Source organism: Gorilla gorilla, chromosome 13 (genome assembly GCF_029281585.2).
Source record: "Gorilla gorilla gorilla isolate KB3781 chromosome 13, NHGRI_mGorGor1-v2.1_pri, whole genome shotgun sequence".
Taxonomy (NCBI): Eukaryota; Metazoa; Chordata; class Mammalia; order Primates; family Hominidae; genus Gorilla; species Gorilla gorilla.
The window spans coordinates 125,884,580-125,902,956 of NC_073237.2; the positions used below are offsets into that span (position 1 = coordinate 125,884,580).

At 57.5% G+C, this 18,377-nt stretch overlaps 1 protein-coding gene across 1 annotated transcript; it reads left to right on the plus strand.

Moving 5' to 3' along the window:
• Window positions 1-2,133: 2,133 nt before the first annotated feature.
• On the plus strand, window positions 2,134-17,792 carry LOC129524711 (uncharacterized). Its single transcript, XM_063696788.1, is given in 5 exon segments — window positions 2,134-3,319; window positions 3,321-3,926; window positions 6,214-6,390; window positions 15,120-15,856; window positions 16,040-17,792. Coding segments are annotated over 2 exon segments (606 nt in total). The 5' UTR covers window positions 2,134-3,274; the 3' UTR covers window positions 3,882-3,926; window positions 6,214-6,390; window positions 15,120-15,856; window positions 16,040-17,792.
• The last annotated feature ends 585 nt before the right edge of the window (window positions 17,793-18,377 follow it).

Here is an 18,377-nt window from a genome sequence, read left to right on the forward strand (position 1 = left end):
AGTGAGCATTCACACACAGAGGTGAACAGCCCCCTTGTGGGCCTGGAGGCTCCTAGGCCAGGTGGAGATGACCAGAGTAGGGAGCAGAGAATCCCCAGTGCCTAGCACAGTGACTGGCACTGAAGCATTTGTTGGATGAATGAATGAGTGATTGCCTGACCTCAGGCCCAGGGAGGAAGGCCTGGTGTTCAAGGCAGCTCCTGGGAGGCTTCAGGGATGGGCAGAGGACGGAGGGGTACTGGGAGAGCCACAGGAAGGCAGCCTCATCTGATGACTGACTTGGGAGGGAAACAGAATGTGGGCTGTGTTTCTGGGGAAACACCCCCCGATGCCCGGGCACCCAGGAACTTCCAGGTACCCCCGGATCACCCCAGTGAGGACACTCCACAATTCCCCAGGAGGCATCACAGTGGGGCCGTTAAACCCAGGGACTTGGGATTCAGACACTTCTGGGCTCCAGTCCACCCCTCATTGGCTGGACCAGTTGCCTCAGTTTCCCTATGTGCACGGGGGACGGATAGGACCACGTGCTGCACAGGTTTGCTGGGAAGGCCATATGTGCCGGCTCAGCACATCCTGTCTGCCATTGTTACAAACAACAGCACGAGAGAGTCGGGGAGCAGAGTCGGCCAAACACAAGACCCTGGGCTCTGGCTTCCCTGTGTTACTGACCTATGGGGTGGCTTTGGACAAGGCCCAGCCTTTCTCCAGGCCTTAGTTTCCCCATTTGTACTGTCAGGCCCTGCTAACTTGGACAGACTTTGGCCCTTCTCCAAGCCCCACAGAGACATCAGAGACATGTGCACACACGGCCCTGGGATTGCCGACAGACACACAGGCACACATAGGCACGTACACACAAGCATAGAGACACAGGCACAGACTCACACTCGGCCCCTCCCCACTCACACTCGCTCACACTCATGCTCACACTCGCACCAACCGCCCTCCCCCAAATCTGCTGCGCACCAACGGTTGGTGCGAGCGGGGTTGGGAACGGGAGGAAAAAAGCCCACGACTCAGCCCGGGAAGAGGGGTGCGGTGGGGGAAGGGCGGGCGAGGGAAATGACAGCCCGCGGTCCCCCTCGAGTCCCGGCTCATGAATATTAATGCGGCGGTAATTAAAATGCAGGGACGCAGCAGGATGGATGCGGCTGCCTCCGGAGCGCGGGGGAGCGCGGACTCTTTGCAGGCGGGTGAAGCCCGCTCCTCGCCGGCGAAAAGCGGGGCCGGGCTCCGGGGCCTGGGTCCGGGGCGGGCGGGAGTGGGGACATTTTTCGTGGTCCCGAGCGTCCCGTCCCGGCGTCCCCGCCCCCGTCCCGCGGCCGCCCCTCCACGCCCTGCCCCGGGCCGCCCGCCAGGCCGCCGTTTCCCGGAGCCGGCCCCCTCCCGCCCTCGCGGCCGGCTGATGTCATCTGCACACAACTTTCCGCTTCCCGGCCCGTCTCGGGGCCCTGAGTCATCGCCGCCCCCGGCCCCGACGCTGGCCTGCGGCGTCTGTTTGTGCAGAGCGAGGCCCCGCCGGCCGGGCTTGACGTCAGGCTGGCAGGGCCTGGAACGGCCCCGCGTCGCGGCCCCCTGGGGGCAGGACGACACCGCTGGGGGCCGAGGGCAAGGCACGCCCTCGGAATCCGGCTTCGAAGCCGGCCGCCTGACCTGGGGCAAGTGCTTTCAACTCTCTGAACTTCGGTTTCCTCATCTGCCAGTTGGCAGACGCTCAGCAAATCTTCCTAGACTTACGGGGCGAATTGTACAGTTGGGTAAATCGAGGCCCAGAGATGGCAAAAGGACCGTCCAAGGTCGTACAGCCACCCGGAATTACAATTCCTTTCTGCCGGGTCACACGCTGTCATCCACGTGTTACCTAAGAGAGCTTTCCAGCCCGTGCTAAGAAAACTGCCCCACATCATCTGCAGTAGGACGGGGGAGTTGGAGCCCTGGTCAGGCCACTCTGCTACTGACCACAGTTTTCTCATCTCTAAAAAGGCACAGTAACAATATAATTACCGTATGGAGTCCCCCAGGATACAGGGTCAAAGGAGAGCACAACCATCGCAGTTGGAAGCCCATGGGGCAGGTGAGTCACTGTTGTCACTACTGGGGTCAATTTTTTTTTTTTCTTTTTGAGACGGAGTCTCGCTCTTTCCCCGGGCTGGAGTGCAGTGGCGCGATCTCGGCTCACTGCAAGCTCCGCCTACCGGGTTCATGCCATTCTCCCGCCTCAGCCTCCCGAGTAGCTGGGACTACAGGCACCCGCAGCCACACCTGGCTAATTATTTGTATTTTTAGTAGGGACGGGGTTTCACCGTGTTAGCCAGAATGGTCTCATCTCCTGACCTCATGATCCACCTGCCTCGGCCTCCCAAAGTGCTGGGATTACAGGCGTGAGCCACCGCGCCTGGCTACTGGGGTCACTATTGAAGTTGGCTAATGTCACTATTGAAGTCAAGTGAGAGGGCCCTCTTGGAGTCAGACCACCTAGGTTCAAATTCTGGCTCCTGCTTCCGGCTCCTTTCCTCTGTCCCCCTTCTCCCCTCGGTGCCCTCCAACCAGTGGGCCTGGGAAAACGTGTTCATGCTGGAAATGCCTGCCCAGCCCTTGCCCAGTCACACAGAGCAAGTGCCCCAGAAATGTCCTGAACCTCAGTTTACTGAGGGGAAACTAAGAACCTTCTGGCTACAGCTCTTGGGCTGAGCAGGGATTAGGCTCGGGTCTGCGATCCCAGGCCCTGAGGCCTCCCAGAGGCTTGGTTGAGAGCTCTGGCTCTCACTCCCCCACCTCCACCCAGCACCTGCCCCGGTCCAGGCTCACCCCCTACCCCTCCACCTGGTCAGTGGTGGCTCGGCCTCCTCTCAGCCCCTCCACCCCTCCTGGCTGTACACACCCTCAAGCTAACGGAACTCAAACTGGTGGAGGAAGGCCTGCCCTGTCCCTCCCAGCCCCTGCCTCTCCCTCCCTACTCCCAGCCTCACTGGACCACTTTCAAGTCCTCCAGTGCTCCAGGCTCCATCTTCATGCCTCCAGGCCTTTGCACGTGCTGGTCCCTCTCCCATTTTCCTGGTTAACTCCTCCACCTCCATCCGAGCTAGGATCTTCCCCTAGAGAGTGTCCCAGTTAGCACCACCCCACAACACACACACACACCGACATACACTCCCCACATCACAGGGACCACATCCCACACAGGCACAGACACACTGCATGACACAGATCACAGGCACAAAGGTGCATGCTCTAGCGTGCATGCGTGCACACATACACACTCCCACTCCATATGCCAATACACTTATCCCCCCACTCCCACATCACACAGACGGTTCGGTTCACACACTCCTCACATGCTCTGGCCACACAGTAAACACACACAGACCACAGAGCTCATGTCTGGGCTGCCCTGGTGCCCTCCTCTTGGCTCGTGCCCCCAGCCTCAGCATTTACCCCCCATTGAGGGCAGGGACCCATCCATCTCCGTTTTCCTCCATTTCAGCTCAGGGCCCTGCACCAAGTCTCTCCCAGTTATTGCTTGGACCCGGACTCCTCCCACAGTCACCACTGTCACAGTCCCACCTCCTTCAAGGTCTCAAACACCCCTCCCCTGTTTCTGGCAGGAGCCATCCTCACTCCCTCTATTGCCTCTCCAGACCCAGACTTCACCCTCAGGTCACCCTCACCTGGACTTTGGGGTGCCCCACACCCCGCCCCAGGCCCTGGCCTCTGGAATATTTGGAAACTTGAACTGGGCCAGAGGCTTAAGCTCACATCTGTCTGGAGCCTCAACTTTCTCCTCTGTAAAATGGGCTAACGCTGAAAGAACCTTGCAGAATCTCAGCAACGTCACAGTGGACATTGTTAGCACAGCCAGCGGGCTCCTGCTGGGCTGAGTTTGTGGGTAATCCAAGCCTCGGCAGGTACAGTTCCTCCCTCAGGTGAGTGTTCCACCCCCAAGTGAGCATCCTGCTGCCCTTCCTGCAAATCAGGCCCCTGGGACACTTAGTGCTGAGCCTTGGGGGTGGGGTATTTGATCAGGGTTCCTGACAAGTGGCTGGGTTGTCTGTTCCCTCTCTTCAGAGGGAGCCTCCATGGGTGGCCTGGGCTCACATCGGCTCCTCCAGTCCAGCAGAGCACCCCCCTGGCTGCCCAGCTTGTTGAGAGAACTTGCTGAGCAGGACAGTGAGCCCTTCCTGGTGGGGAACCGGAATCAGGAGAAGACAGAGGGGAGGTGGCAGGCCCCAGGATGGAGGGAGGGCAGCTGAGCCGCCTGCCCTCATCCTCCCTGCCCTTCAGGTATTAGGGCCCTTCCCATGGCCCAGTAGGAACCCAGCGGCTCACCTGAGCCCGGACTGAGGATGGGGCATTTTACCCCATATGCAGAGATGAGAAACAGAGGCCCAAGGAGGGAAGGGACTGAACACAGGGTGGAACAGCCCTGGGCTGCGCCTGTGTTTCCATCCGCCTTCCTCCTGCCTGTGCTCGAGTCACGTGCTGGTGTGCAGGGAACAGGAAGACAGCCGCTGCCCTCACAGGCTCAGGGTCTAGCAGAGTCCACAGTGACCACAGGCGAATAAACAAAGGCAGTGAGAGAGAGGTGGGCAAGGAGAGGTGCTGGGATGGGGAGCAAGGGGGTACCCATGCTCATGGGTATGAACACATGGACCCATATACCCATATGCATGTCCCAGAGTTTCTTCCAGAACTTTTTTTTTTTTTTTTTCAAGACAGAGTCTTGTTCTGTAGCCCAAGCTGGAGTGCAGTGGCATGATCTCGGCTCATTGCAACCTCCACCTCCTGGGTTCAAGCGATTCTCCTGCCTAAGCCTCCCGAGTAGTTGGGATTGCAGGTGCCCTCCACCATGCCCGGCTAATTTTTGTATTTTTAGTAGAGACAGGGTTTCACCATGTTGGCCAGGCTGGTGTCGAACTCCCGACCTCAGGTGATCTGCCCGCCTCGGCCTCCCACAGTGCTGAGATTACAGGGGTGAGCCGCTGCACCTGACCCCTTCTAGAACTTCTCTATCAGTTCACTCTCACATCTACACTGAACACCTTTGCCCAAGGCTGGGGGCAGAGTGGTTAAAAGCCAAATCTAGACTCCTTGCTGTGTGACCTCGGCCAGGTCACTGTCCCCCACTGTGCCTCCCCATCATGTCCTCCTCTAAAAAATGGATGCATAGCCCTCAGGGCTGTTGTTGAAGGGTCCCTGAGATGACTGTGGAGCTCTTGGTGTGGGGACCCAAGCTCAACCCTGCCCCAAGTACTGTCCCCCAACCCAACTGCAGTACTTGGCCCCCCTAAACTTCTAGCCTCCAGTCTCTGCCTGAACCCCAGCACCTGGCAGTTCAGCTCAGTTCATTTACGTAGCCCAGCCTGGGTTCCTGTGAGATGAAGGCCGGTCACGATGACAAGACTGCTGGGGACGATTGGGTCCCTGGCCAGGTACTCAGGTCTGCAGCCTAACACACGGTGAGCTGTCTCCCAGCCACCCAACTCTTGGGCATCCCTGCAGGACCTCCACGGGGAGTCCTTGGCTCCCTGAAGGATGGATCATCAGAGGAGCTGCCAGGCTGTCAGAGCTGTAAGGGACCTCAGGGATCACCACTGTGGCCAACCCCCCACTGCACACACAGAAAAGCTGCAGCTCAGAGCCGGGCGCGGTGGCTCACACCTGTAATCCCAGCACTTTGGGAGGCCAAGGCAGGCAGATCACCTGAGGTTGGGAGTTCGAGACCAGCCTGGCCAACATGGAGAAACCTTGTCTCTGCTAAAAAATACAAAATTAGTCAGGCGTGTTGGTGCATGCCTGTAATCCCAGCTACTCAGGAGGCTGAGGCAGGAGAATCGCTTGAACCCGGGAGGCAGAGGTTGCGGTGAGCCGAGATCACGCCATTGCACTCCAGCCTTGGCAAAAAGAGCGAAACTCCATCCCCCCCCCCCCCAAAAAAAAAGCTGCAGCTCAGAGAAGTGGAGACACTGGCCCAGGGACCCACAGCAAGGCCTTGGCCCAGCTGAGGCTAGATGGCAAGAGGTGGTTCAGCATTGGAGCTCCATTGCCTGGGTTCAAATCGGGGTCTGTCACTGGCCAGCTGTGAGCCTAAGTCTCTGAACTTCTCTGTGCCTTAGTGTCCTCATTCTGTAGAGTGGAGATAGTAATCATTTCTATTTCAAAGATTGTTGTGAGAAATAAGTGAACTAATACATGTCATATGCTTAAAAGCAGGGCCCAGGACACAGTGAGCATACAATAGACATTAGCTGCTGTGGTGTCTTGATTTCAAGCCCAGTGCAGATGCATCTGACTTATGAAACTTCAGTGACACCTGCTCTGTGCCAGACACTGAAGATGGAGCAGTGAACAGCACTGACCCAGCCTGTCCTCCTGTTGCCTGCAGGCCAGGTAGGAAACACACTGCAAACTCATAACTCCATGTGCTCATTGCCATGTGGTTTCTGCTGGTCTGGGGAGCCAGGGACAAAGAGCAGAAAACATGGTTCCAGGTAGAGGCGGGTAGCGCGCATGAAGACCATGAGGCAGAAAGCACACAAAACTGAACTGGAGAGAAGGCCCAAATGGCTAGAGCTCAGAACCCGAGGAGAGGAGAGGGGAGGAAAGGAGAGACCTCCAGAGCCTGGGGATGATATGTAGAGAGCCTGGGAACCAGCGCTGGTTAGAGAGGGAAGGAAGCCTGCAGCCTTGCATTTTAGAAAGATCTGGCTGGCTGAGCTGAGGAGGGCAGATAGGAGGTTAGGGTGGCGGAGGGGGCTTGGGGGGGCAGGCAGAGAGTAGGGGCTAGGAGCCCAGGGAGCAGGCGGGAGATGGAGCAGCCGGATAAGGGGGATAAGGGTGGGGGGCAGTGGGGACAGGGTAAAGGGAGCTGACTCATTGAGGTGGGAAGCTCCGCAGGGTCAGCCTTTGGTTGGGGCATGGGGAATCTGGCTGGGGCGGGGGTACATGGCTGGAGGTGATGGTTAGGAGCAAGCTCAAGGATGGAGGGAGACCCCGTGTCCAGCTCTGGCCACTCCAGCTGCCGCAGCACCCTGGGGCCCTCAGCCCACAGACTTGAGCCCTGTGCTTCAGAGGGCAGCGCTCCTGGACCAGGGAGACATTTCCAGCTGGAGCCATGGGCCCCTTGACCATGATCTGGCACCTGGGGCCCTGGAGTTCCCTGTTCAATGGCCCCAGCCTGCGTCCTGGGTGCATCCTCCCGAGGGTTGTCTGAGCCACCTGTTTGGGCACCCCTAAACCCCAGGAGTGACCAGGAGGTGGCTGTTGGCAGGGGGTGTGGACAGAACATGTGCTTACAGCCTGGAGTGCCTACACCTGAGCATGCACAGCCCCTCAGGGAAAAGGACAAAACCTGGGGCAAAAAGAAAAGAAGAGGCGAGTGTGAAGCCGGAGGCCAGAGGCTGAGAGGCGGGCTCCCCCACCCGCTACAGCTCCTCCTGTGGTCTCCAAGGAGCCTGAGAATTCTAAACACAAACCCAGCCTTCCAGGTGTGTTTGTCCTTATGAAGGTGTATTTGTCAAGGAAGGAGGACAGAACTTTTTTTTTTTTTGAGACGGAGTTTCGCTTTTGTTGCCCAGGCTGGAGTGCAGTGGTGTGATCTCGGCTCACTGCAACCTCCACCTCCCTGGTTCAAGCAATTCTCCTGCCTCAGCCTCCCGAGTAGCTGGGATTACAGGCATGCGCCACCATGCCTGGCTAATTTTATATTTTTAGTAGAGAGGTGGTTTCTCCATGTTGGTCAGGTTAGTCTCCAACTCCCGACCTCAGGTGATCTGCCCGCCTCAGCCTCCCAAAGTGCTGGGATTACAGGCGTGAGCCACTGCACCCGGCAACAGAACATATTTTATTTAGCAGTTTGTTAGCTTGATTTATAACTTGTAAATACCTAGACATGAGGTATGTGGGCCTCGGCTTGCGCTCCTGCCCCAGGCTGACCCCTGGTGCTGCCCAGAGAGAAGCCGCCTCCCTGGGCTGACCCCTAACCAGCAGGCTGACCCCCAGGGGATCCTGCAGGCTTCTTCAGAGCTTCCTACTCCATGCACCCTCGCTGGGCTCAGTCCAGCCCCCTGCCTTTGTCTGAGGGTCCTCCTGCCTCCCTGTTTGAGGATTCAACTCCAGCCCCTCCCTGCCCTCACCCTTCTTCCTGTCCCTTGTCCATGGAGGTCCTGGGCTCTGGTTTTATTTGGCCACAGTGGCATGTGTCACGAGCTGACCAGCCTGTCCCTCCTTCCGGAGAGACGGAGAGCTCCTAGAAGCAGCGCCTCCCAGCAGAAGCAGAATCTTGCCCTGGGGAGGAGTACAGCTCAGAACCCGCAGACTCGGGGTCAAATCCCAGTTCTGTGACTTTCTTGATGCGTGACCTTGGGAGGCAGCTTTGCTGCCCTGAGCCCTGTTTCCTCCCCGGAAAACCCATAATAATAACTGTACCTCTTCCAGTGAGGAGACAAGGTGGAATAGAACGCAGAGCCCACGTGTGCCTGGCACTTGGCAAGTACACCGGGAAGGAATTGGGAAGGGCAGGAGTTACATCATTCACCTGTTTACAGCTGAGCAAACTAGCGGAGGCTCAGCGAGGTGAAGCCAGTCCCCCAAGGTCACACAGCCAGCCGGCCGGCCGGCCGCAGGGCAGGGGCCGAAGACGTAGCTGTCTGACCTGTGCTCTAACCACTGTACTCTCCGGCCTCAAGCCGGCTCCCACACTACCCTTCCCTGTTCTCCGTGGCCCTCCAGCGCCTGAAAGCCGCTTGGGGGCCGCGGAGGCAGGTGGCAAGACCAGGGCAGAGTCCGCGGGGCGGAAAGGGTTAACGGGCTCCGCCGCATTGGGCCGTCCTTCAAGGGGGGAGCCAGCCAATGAGCGCGCGCCGCGATGAGGTAATGCCGGGACCACGCGGAGTGGGAGGGGCTGACGGGGACCCCGCAGAGCTCAGCGCTTCTTCTCTCCCCACCTACCCCTCACCTTTGACCTTGATGTACACCCCGCCTCCCCCAACCTTACCCCTGCAGAGGCGCCCGAACTGAAAGTCTCGGCTGCAGGGCCGCGGGCCTCCCTTAGTCTGGGACAGGAACCGAGAGACGTCCCGGCCTCAGTCACACCCTCTGGGCCTCAGTTTCCCTTTCTGCAAGAAGGAGAGTGAGTGATCGCTAAAGACCCTACCAGCTGTGGACGTCCTTGGATCCCAGGACAGTTTTCAGCCCTTCCCTGCCCTTGGCCCGAACTTTAACGGTCCCAGCCCCGGCTTCCCCTCAGGCGGTGCCCAGTGCCAGGACCTAGGAGTCCCGCGGGCCACGGGGAGAGAGCCTCACCGGCCCAACCACGCCCTCCATGTGACCCCGACCCATCCCTTGGGTGTCGCACCTGGCGCGCCCACCGATGCCACTAAGCTCTGCTAGTTGCACCAGCAGCAGGACCTGCCGGCGTGGCGGTCAGAAGTCAACATTCATCCCAGCGCCAGTAAAAATCGAGGGCCTACCGCGTGCCGCTCAGGGCCTCGTCCTGAGCCGTGTCCCGGGGCCGCCCGCGCCCGCCGCCCCTTCCCCCGGGCCTGCAGGGAGCCCGTCCGCCGCGTTCGCGCAGTCCGGGCACGAAGTGGTTAACGCCTTTCCAGCCGAGCTGGCACCGCGCGGCCGGGCTTATTAGTCAGCTCGCGGGGAGGCGGCGAGGGGAGGGGAGGGGCTCGAGTGGAGAACCGCAGAAAGCTATTCTCAGGGGCTCCCGAGTGTGGGGAGGGCGGCTCAGCAGGAGCTGCTGCTTCCCAGAAAGTTGATTATTTTTAACCCAGGAAGAAGAAAGGAAGGAGGCGAGGGAGAAGGACTCAGAGAAAAGAGGAGAGGAAAAGAGAGGAGAGGAGAGGAGAGAAGTGGGGGCGGGGGAGGTCCGGGAAGGGGAATGGGGAGAGGGGAGGGAATGGGAAAGAGAGCAGGAGAGGAGGGGAGAGGAGGGGAGAAGGAGGGGAGGCAGCAGGGTGATGGAGGGAGAGGGAAAGGCAGAGCCCAGTTGGAGCTGGAGAAGCCAGCTGGCAGGGCCTGGGGAGGAGGAATGGATGCGGAGCGGGCACTGCCACCTCTCCCGTACCCCTGGGGCTCTGTGGGGCTCCATCCTGGCCTCCTGGTGCCCCAGCTGAGAACAGCCCCCCAGCATCATCAACCAGGCCCGGTGGGGGGGGGGCGGCGGCGGGGCGGGGCACTGGGCTTGGAGGAGTAGAAGGCACAAGGCAGCCGCAGCCCTGTTCTGGGGGCTCTCCAGCCAATATATCCTTGCCCTTTGGTGGCCACTGGGACACAGGGCTTGGGAGCCCTAGGGGAGGGGCAAGGAGGCCTCCCCTGATACTCCAGGGTCTCTTCAGGGAGGGCTTCCTGGAGGAGAGGGTGAGAGGGACTGGGGCTCCCTTTTTCCTGCCTCTTGGTGGAGCCAGGCTGAAAACCAAACCCAGAGAGGGCCCCAGGAGGGTGCTGGGGACACAGTGACAAACAAGACAGCCACAGCCAGGCCCACACAGGGCAGTCCTACAGCAGAGACAGTAGCTGCGCAAATCATGATGAATAAGGCATTAAAGAATGACAAGGGGGTAGCGGGCAGGGAGCACCGGTCCCCTGGGCCTGGCCTCCACAGAGGTCGCAGAAGACCTCCCTGAAGAGGGTGCCTGAGGACCAGGGTGGCTGACGAGGGGAGGAGAGACTGGTGGAGGCAAGAGGGACAGGGGTGGTCTGGATGGGGACCCCCAGCCACAGACCTAAGAGCTTGAGAGGGGATCACTATGGCCAGAGGCAGGGAGGGGGCCATTTGGCCTGAGACCAGCCCTTGTCTTGTGGTGGCTGGAAGCTTAGGAAGGGTTTTGTAGAGAAAAGAGACTAGATCGCCAAAGCTTACTCAGAATGGTAGGGACAAGAGTGGACACAGAAGCCGGTTGGGAGTGTGGCACTGAGATCCAGGGGAGATGGTGGCAGCTGGCTGAGACAGTGTGGGAGATACAGGGGACAGGGCATGGTGTGGCATGGTGTGAGGGTGAAGGAGGCGAAGGAGGGGCTGGGGAGGCTCCTTGGGCCCTGGCATGTGCAGTGGGTGGACACTGGTGCTGTCCTCGAGGCAGAGGACAGCATGGGGGAGCAGGTTCATGGGAGGCCAGGCATTTGTTTTGAGACATGGTGGGGGCAGCCAGGAACGGTGTGCCAGGGGGAGGAACAGCTTGAGCAAAGGTGCACAGAGAAGACAGGCAAAGAGAACCACATGTGACATGGTGGGACATGCCGGAATCTTCCAGAGAGGTGGGCCTCTGATGCAAGCAGACGAGTCTGCCCTGGATCTGCAGGCAGTGGACAGCTATGGGCGTGTGGAAGCGGGAGAGGGGAAGGGAGCTTCCAGCTGTAGACACAGTGAGGGTGCCCAGCAGCCAGGGACCCAGGCTGGTGGTGGGGGAGTGTCACTGGGACAGGTGTCAGGGCCTTAGCTCTGGGACAGCATGTGTGTGTGTTAGAATGAGTGTAAAAGTATGAGAGTGAGTGCGAGAGTGTGTGTGTATGTGTATATGAATGTGAGTATGTGAGTGAGTGTATTCGTGTGTGTGTGTATATGTGTGTGTGAGTATATGTGTGTGAGTGTGAATGTGTGTGAGTGTATATGTGAGTGTGCGTGTGTGAGTGTATAAGTGAGTGTGAGTGTGTATGAGACTGAGTGTCCCTTGCACTAAGTGCCCTGCCCTCCACTTGAGGCACAACCCATGGGACACCTCCAACCTCTCCAGGACCAGGGAATGGCCCAGCCAGGCCAGACTAGGAAATGATGGATGGAGGAGGGCCTGGGCTGCTCCTCTGAAAATCCACCCCCAGCCCTGGTCACTCTGGAACCCTGGAGCAGCATCTGAGCCCCTCCTCAAGGAGCCCAGTGGCTGGAGGGCAGCCTCCAGGGCCACCCGCCTACCTCTTACTCAGGACCTGGTCTGTCCTCTCCCAGGATGGAGCTTGGGGTTCCTGAGCTTGGAGCTGCCTGTAATACCAGGCCGAGTGGCTCAGCCAAGGTCAGGTTCCAGACAGTGGCTGGGGTAGTGGCAGGAGGATGAAGGTCTAGACAATCATAGAGACTCTGGGAGGCCCAGAGAAAGTGGAAGCCAGAGAGGAACCCAAAGTCCCAGAAACTGCAAAGAATGTCAGGGAGAGGAGGAGAGAGAAAAAGGCCACGTAGCAGCCCTGAGCCCGAGAGCACGTGCCACAGTTTCTCTGTCTGTGGGTCTGTTGAGTTTGGCCCAAATGGCTCTGAGCTGACTCTGCAGCCACAAAAACTTAGGGCCTTGAAGTTCCCATCCAACGCATGAAGGACTCTCCCTGGGATGGAAGCAAAGAGGGAAAAAGGATTACAGGCACATGCCTATAATCCCAGCTACTTGGGGGGCTGAGGCAGGAGAATCACTTTAACCTGGAAGGCAGAGGTTGCGGTGAGCTGAGATCATGCCATTGCACTCAATCCACCACACCCGGCCAATTTTGTATTTTTAGTAGAGACTTGGTTTCTCCATGTTGGTCAGGCTGGTCTCGAACTCCCGACCTTAGGTGATTCGCCTGCCTCAGCCTCCCAAAGTGCTGGGATTACAGGCGTGAGCCACCGCACCCGGCCGATTTTTTGTGTTTTTATTAGAGACAGGGTTTCACTGTGTTGTCCAGGCTGGTCTCAAACTCCTGACATCAAGTGATCCGCCCGTCTCAGGCTCCCAGAGTACTGGGATTACAGGCATGAGCCACCGCGCCTGGCCCAGGCAGTGTTCTTTTCCCTATTTTGCAGATGAGAAGACCAAGGCTCAGAGAAATTTGTAGTCGGCCCAGAGCTATATATACAGCAGGAAGCTAGGGGAATTGCGATTCAAACTTTCAGGCCTGCTGTCTCCCTGGGAATTCTGTTCTCACTGCCTCCATATAAAGAAATACACGTGCAGGAGGCAGCCCAGAGCACCCTCCTCTCCCTCCCAAAAACCCACACAGTGATCCTGGCCAGGCCCCCTGGGCCCAGGAGGAGCCGTGTCCCCATTAGGCATCTCTGAGCTGTGCTTTCACGTTGGGGTCCCCCCCACCAGGGCTGGTGGAACACAAAGGGGGGTGGCCAAGGCAGAGAAAGAGCCCGACAGGCCAGGAGCCGGCTTTTCTCCCTGCTTTCTTCCTCCCTTGCTTCTTTGTTAAGCTCCCTTTCAGCTGAACCGGCAGAGCCTGGGTGTTCTGAGCTGACAATAATTGCTGCGTCTAGACAGTGTCTGGTATGAGGCCTCCCTCTCCGCGCCTCGCCGGCCTCCCCGAGGCTCCTATTCCCAGCCCCGCTGGCCCCTGCTCTGCGCCCTCTGTTTCCCACACCCCTGCCCCTATCTGGCTGCCCAGGGTGCCCTGTCCTGCCTCCCTGCTGCTCTAGGCCTCCCTCGAATTTTCAATCCTTGCATCTCTCCCTCCCTCCCCAGCCGCACCCCAGGTGCTGGCCCCATTCCCTCCCACGGCCTGAAATTCAGGGAACAAAGGTGGTTTTGCATCTGGCTGTGGCTGGGAGACCTTCGAAGGAGACTGAGCCAGGCAAACCCTCCCCTCCTGGCTCTTGGCCCCTTAGGAGCCAGAGACTCACATTGCTGGCTTCTGAGCTGAGCTGGGAAGTTCTGGGATTGATGCTTGAAACACCCTTAAGGCTCCTTCCCTCGTCTTCCTATCCGGCCTGGATGGGAACCCAGAGAAATCAACGCAGGAAAGACTTAGGATAGATACAAGGAAGAACTTCCTGGTGACTCTGACCGGCAGACATGGATGGGATGGTTTCAAGAGCTTCAGGGGACAGGAATTCAGTCTTCACAAGGTCTAAGAGTTCCTCCTGCCAGGCTCAGATCTGCAGCTCTGGAAGCTTCCCCAGAAGCCAGAGTCTCCTCACTGGTATCAGATGCTCAGGGTGACCCCGAGATAATAACAACCACAGCCAGCATTTGCCCGGCCCTTGCACCAAGTGCTGTGCAAACTCTGCATGCATATCAATTGTTATAATCCTCTCCAGGGCCCTGAGAAACAGAGAAAATGAGCTTATGATTAGTTCCATTTTACAGATGAGGAAACTGAGGCACAGAGGGGTTAAGTAACTTGCCCAAAGTCACCCAGCCAGGAGAGGAGAAGCCAAGATTTGAAGCCACAGAGGTTGGCTCCAGAGCCCCAATAACGACCAATGATAGGAACACGAAATGCTTAAAATCATCTACCCGGGACTGGGATGAGCCCTTGGCGTCTGGTGTTTTCTTGCATCTCACAGGCTGTTAAGATCCAGGGTTATGCCCACTATCTAGATGAAAAGAGAAGAGCTTGGGGCTGCAGGCTGTGACCAGATGGTGACCTAACTCCATGTCAGAAAGGCCGAGCCATCCAGGCTACTGGGCTGCAAGTAAAAGGCTCACCGTGGAGCAGGAGCTCAATACATGTGCGGGACCATTTCCCACTCCTTCCTTCTGGGCTTTCTTGGGCACCTCCCGCCCTGATCAAGCTGGGGGAGACAGAGGCCAATGTGTGGCTCTGTCCTCAGGAGACCCTGGCCTAGAGGAGACTGGCAAAGCAGCCAGCTTCAATCTGGAGGAATTGTGATGATGTAAGGGATATGGGACCTCTGGGAGCCAACAGGAGGGACCCTAAATCCAAGAAGGCTTCCTGGAGGAGGTGGAATCAACATGGCTTCCTGACAGATGAGTAAAAGTTAGGCGGGCCAAGAGGGGAGGGAAAAGTGCTCCAGGAAGAGGAAATCTACACATAAGAAGGTCTCAAAGTGGGAGAACAGGGTAATCTAGAAGAACTAGAGAAACTTAAGCAGCTGTGTCAGGTCAAACAGTGGGTGGGAATCACGAGGCTGGAGCCCAGCTGATCAGGAAGGCCGTTGAGTGCCAGGTTGAGAGCTGGGACTTATCCCCAGTCAGGGAGGCCTACTGGGAGACTGCTCTGAGAGTCCAGGCAAGTGGGGCTGTGTTGACTGTGAGGATGTGGAATGGAGTGGGGCTGGAGGACTGGAGAGGCCCTCAAGAGTTGTAGAAAGAGGGTCTCCTCTGATGTGGAGCTGGCCTGCAAGTGTGATGCTGTTCCAGACAGAGAGAACAGCATGGACAAAGGCTTTCTTTTTTTTTTTTTTTCAGACGGAGTCTCACTCTGTCACCAGGCTGGAGTACAGTGGCGTGATCTCGGCTCACTGCAACCTCCGCCTCCCAGGTTCAAGCGATTCTCCTGCCTCAGCCTCCCAAGTAGCTGGGATTACAGACGTGTGTCACCATGCCCTGTTAATTTTTGTTTGTTTTGTTTTTTGTTTTGTTTTGTTTTGTTTTTTGTGTTTTTTTTGAGACGGAGTCTTGCTCTGTCGCCCAGGCTGGAGTGCAGTGGCCCTGATCTCAGCTCACCGCAAGCTCCGCCTCGCAGGTTCATGCCATTCTCCGGCCTCAGCCTCCCGAGTAGCTGGGACTACAGGCATCCGCCACCACACCCAGCTAATTTTTTGTATTTTTTTTAGTAGAGACGGGGTTTCACTGTGTTAGCCAGGATGGTCTCGATCTCCTGACCTCGTGATCCACCCAAGGCCTCGGCCTCCCAAAGTGCTGGGATTACAGGCATGAGCCACCGTGCCCGGTCAATTTTTATATTTTTAGTAGAGACAGGGTTTCACCATGTTGGCCAGGCTGGTGTCGAACTCCCAACCTCAGGTGATTGTCGGCCTTGGCCTCCCAAAGTGCTGGGATTACAGGCGTGAGCCACCGTGCCCAGCCGGTGGGCAGCCAGTTGTGTTCCGGGAGGAGGAGGACACCCTGGAAAGACAGTGGGGCCAGACACTGAACTGCCTTTGGAAGCAAGTAGGAGCAACAGCGAAGGTTTGCTGGCTCAGGTAGGAGGATTAATTGGAACGATTAAGCTGGAAGCTCTGTAAGACGGATTAGAGGGGCAAACTTGGAGGCAGGAAGGCTGGGAGGAGACCACTGCTGAGTGATTTTTCTTCCCCCACAGGTTCCCAGTCCCTGATTTCTGGCCACTCCGCCTTTCTGTGAGTCATTTTGTTTTTGTTTTTCAGAAGCAAGTTCTCGCTGTGTTACCCGGGCTGGAGTGCAGTGGCTACTTACAGGCATGATCATAGCATACTGCAGCCTCGAACTCCTGGACTAAAGCAGTTCTCCTGCCTCAGCCTCCAGAGCAGCTGGGACTGCAGACACGCACCACAGAGCCCAGCCTGAGTCATTTTGATTCTGTAACTGGCTTCCTCTCAGCGGGCAGGCTCACACCCTCCACCCCCAGCTGGAGATGGAAGGAGGATGCTCACCGTTCATTCCTCATGCAGGCCATCGATGGAAATGTCAGACAGTGAGAGTCCATGCCTGAACACTTCTGGGGTCCGCTCTGGGACTGACACTGGCAGATCCATCGATGAGCTCCCGCCTGCCACCTCTGGGCCTGCATTGCGGTGATACGGCCAAGGGCCTGGGCCTTCAATTCTCCGGACTTGCCGAATGCTCAGCGCAGGCCTCGTCGGCAACTGCAGACAAGCAGAGGCAGCACCTGGGCTCTGCCTGTGCCTGGCACAGTGAAGCGAGGGTGGGGGCAGGAATAAGGGTCCTCTCCATGCAAGGGGGGAAGATAGAACAACAAAATTTCACCCTAATGTAGTGTCTTTAGACCGTGCAATGTTGTGCTCCTGTTAGTCTGATATCAGGGGCTTGCAGCCTGGCAAAGGAAAAAAAACAGGCTGAGGCACGTGATAGAAGAAAGGCAGGGATGCCACAATCATAACCATGGCAAAGACCAGGATCAGAAAGGCCCACCATCTCTGACCCCAAATCCCTGGGCAGATGGTTCCAGAACTCAGAATTTTCCCAGTTGTAGAAAGATGGGGCCAGGTGCAGTGGGTCACGCCTGTAATCCCAGCATTTTGGGAGTACGAGGTGGGCGGATCACCTGAGGTCAGGAGTTCGAGACCAGCCTGGCCAACATGGTGAAACCCTGTCTCTACTAAAAAAAAAAAAAAAAAAAAAAAATTAGCCGGGCATGGCAATGCATGCCTGTAATCCCAGCTACTCGGGAGGCTGAGGCAGGAGAATTGCTTGAACCCGGGAGACGGAGGTTGCAGTGAGCCAAGATCCGCGCCACTACACTCCAGTCCGGGCGACAGAGCAAGAGTCCATCCCCCACCGCCAAAAAAAAAAAAAAAAAGAAAGAAAGATGATGTGATACATATCACATATTTCCTAACACCCCCAACCAAACACATTTATGCATCTGCTGCAAAGCAGACGAGGAAAGATTCTAAATAGGCTCTGAATCTTAGTTTTCTCATCTCTACAATGGGGTAGTGATGGCATGCACCTCCCAGGGCTGTTCTGAGAATCTGATGCCTCCCATTGCACTGGTGAGCCTGGCACCGGTACAGGTCCCACCCCAGGCCCTTTGAACTGGCTGTTCCTTTGGCCTGGAACATTCTTCCCCAGATACCTCCTGAGAGGGCTCCCTCACTTCCTTCAGGACACTGCTCAAATGCTACCTCTTCACAGAGGCTTTCCCTGACCTCCCCGTCTCTTTCCTCTTCCTGCATAGCCTCTGTCACCTGACATTTTATGTCGTAAATTACTCATTTATTAATTTCCTGCTCTCCCACAGTGGCACCCGAGCTCTGTGAGGGCAAGACTTTGTTCGGTTGTGGGCTATGCCCCCAACCCCTCGGACAGTGCCTGCGCAGGTGGACATTTTTGTTGGATGAAGGATTTTCTGTTAAATGTGTCTGGCACACACAGAAAAATAAAGCCCAGCAGGTACGATGGTGATTATTATCGTTACTGGTGGTGCTCTATTATTGTTATTAGTATCTGTTGAAAAAGACTCTGAGCTATATACCAGCCCTTGGTTCTCCAGCCTGTGAAATGGGCATCCTGGGCACTGAGGCACCAGCCTTGGGAAGCTGATAGGGGGTCCCTGCAGGAGAGACAAAGAACACTGCCCACCCCCCGGGGGAGCCTGCGCCCCTCACCGGAAAGAGAAGCGGTGGGGAGCAGAGGGAGCTTGCAGCCCCACACGCAGGGCTGCCAGAAGGCCATACATAATTCATTGCCAAATGGGGCTGCGGGCGGCTCTCCGCGGCGTGCGCTGGGGGCTCACTCTGCGCCTGGCACTTCGCTGACTGCGCCTCACACGTTGCCTCATTGCATCTTCATGGATTTGCAGGGTGTGACCCTTCCCCCTGTTTTACCCAGGGGGATCCTGAGGCTCAGGGGATGGGGCCACCGTGCTAGTCACACAGCCTCTCTGTGGCCAAGCTGGGCCTCGGGTCAGCAGATTCGGCCCCCAGCGGCCCCCATTCACTGCCTCTCTGCTGAGGGAAAAGACGGGCCTGGGGAGCGGGTGGGAGGCACAAAGGAGACCCC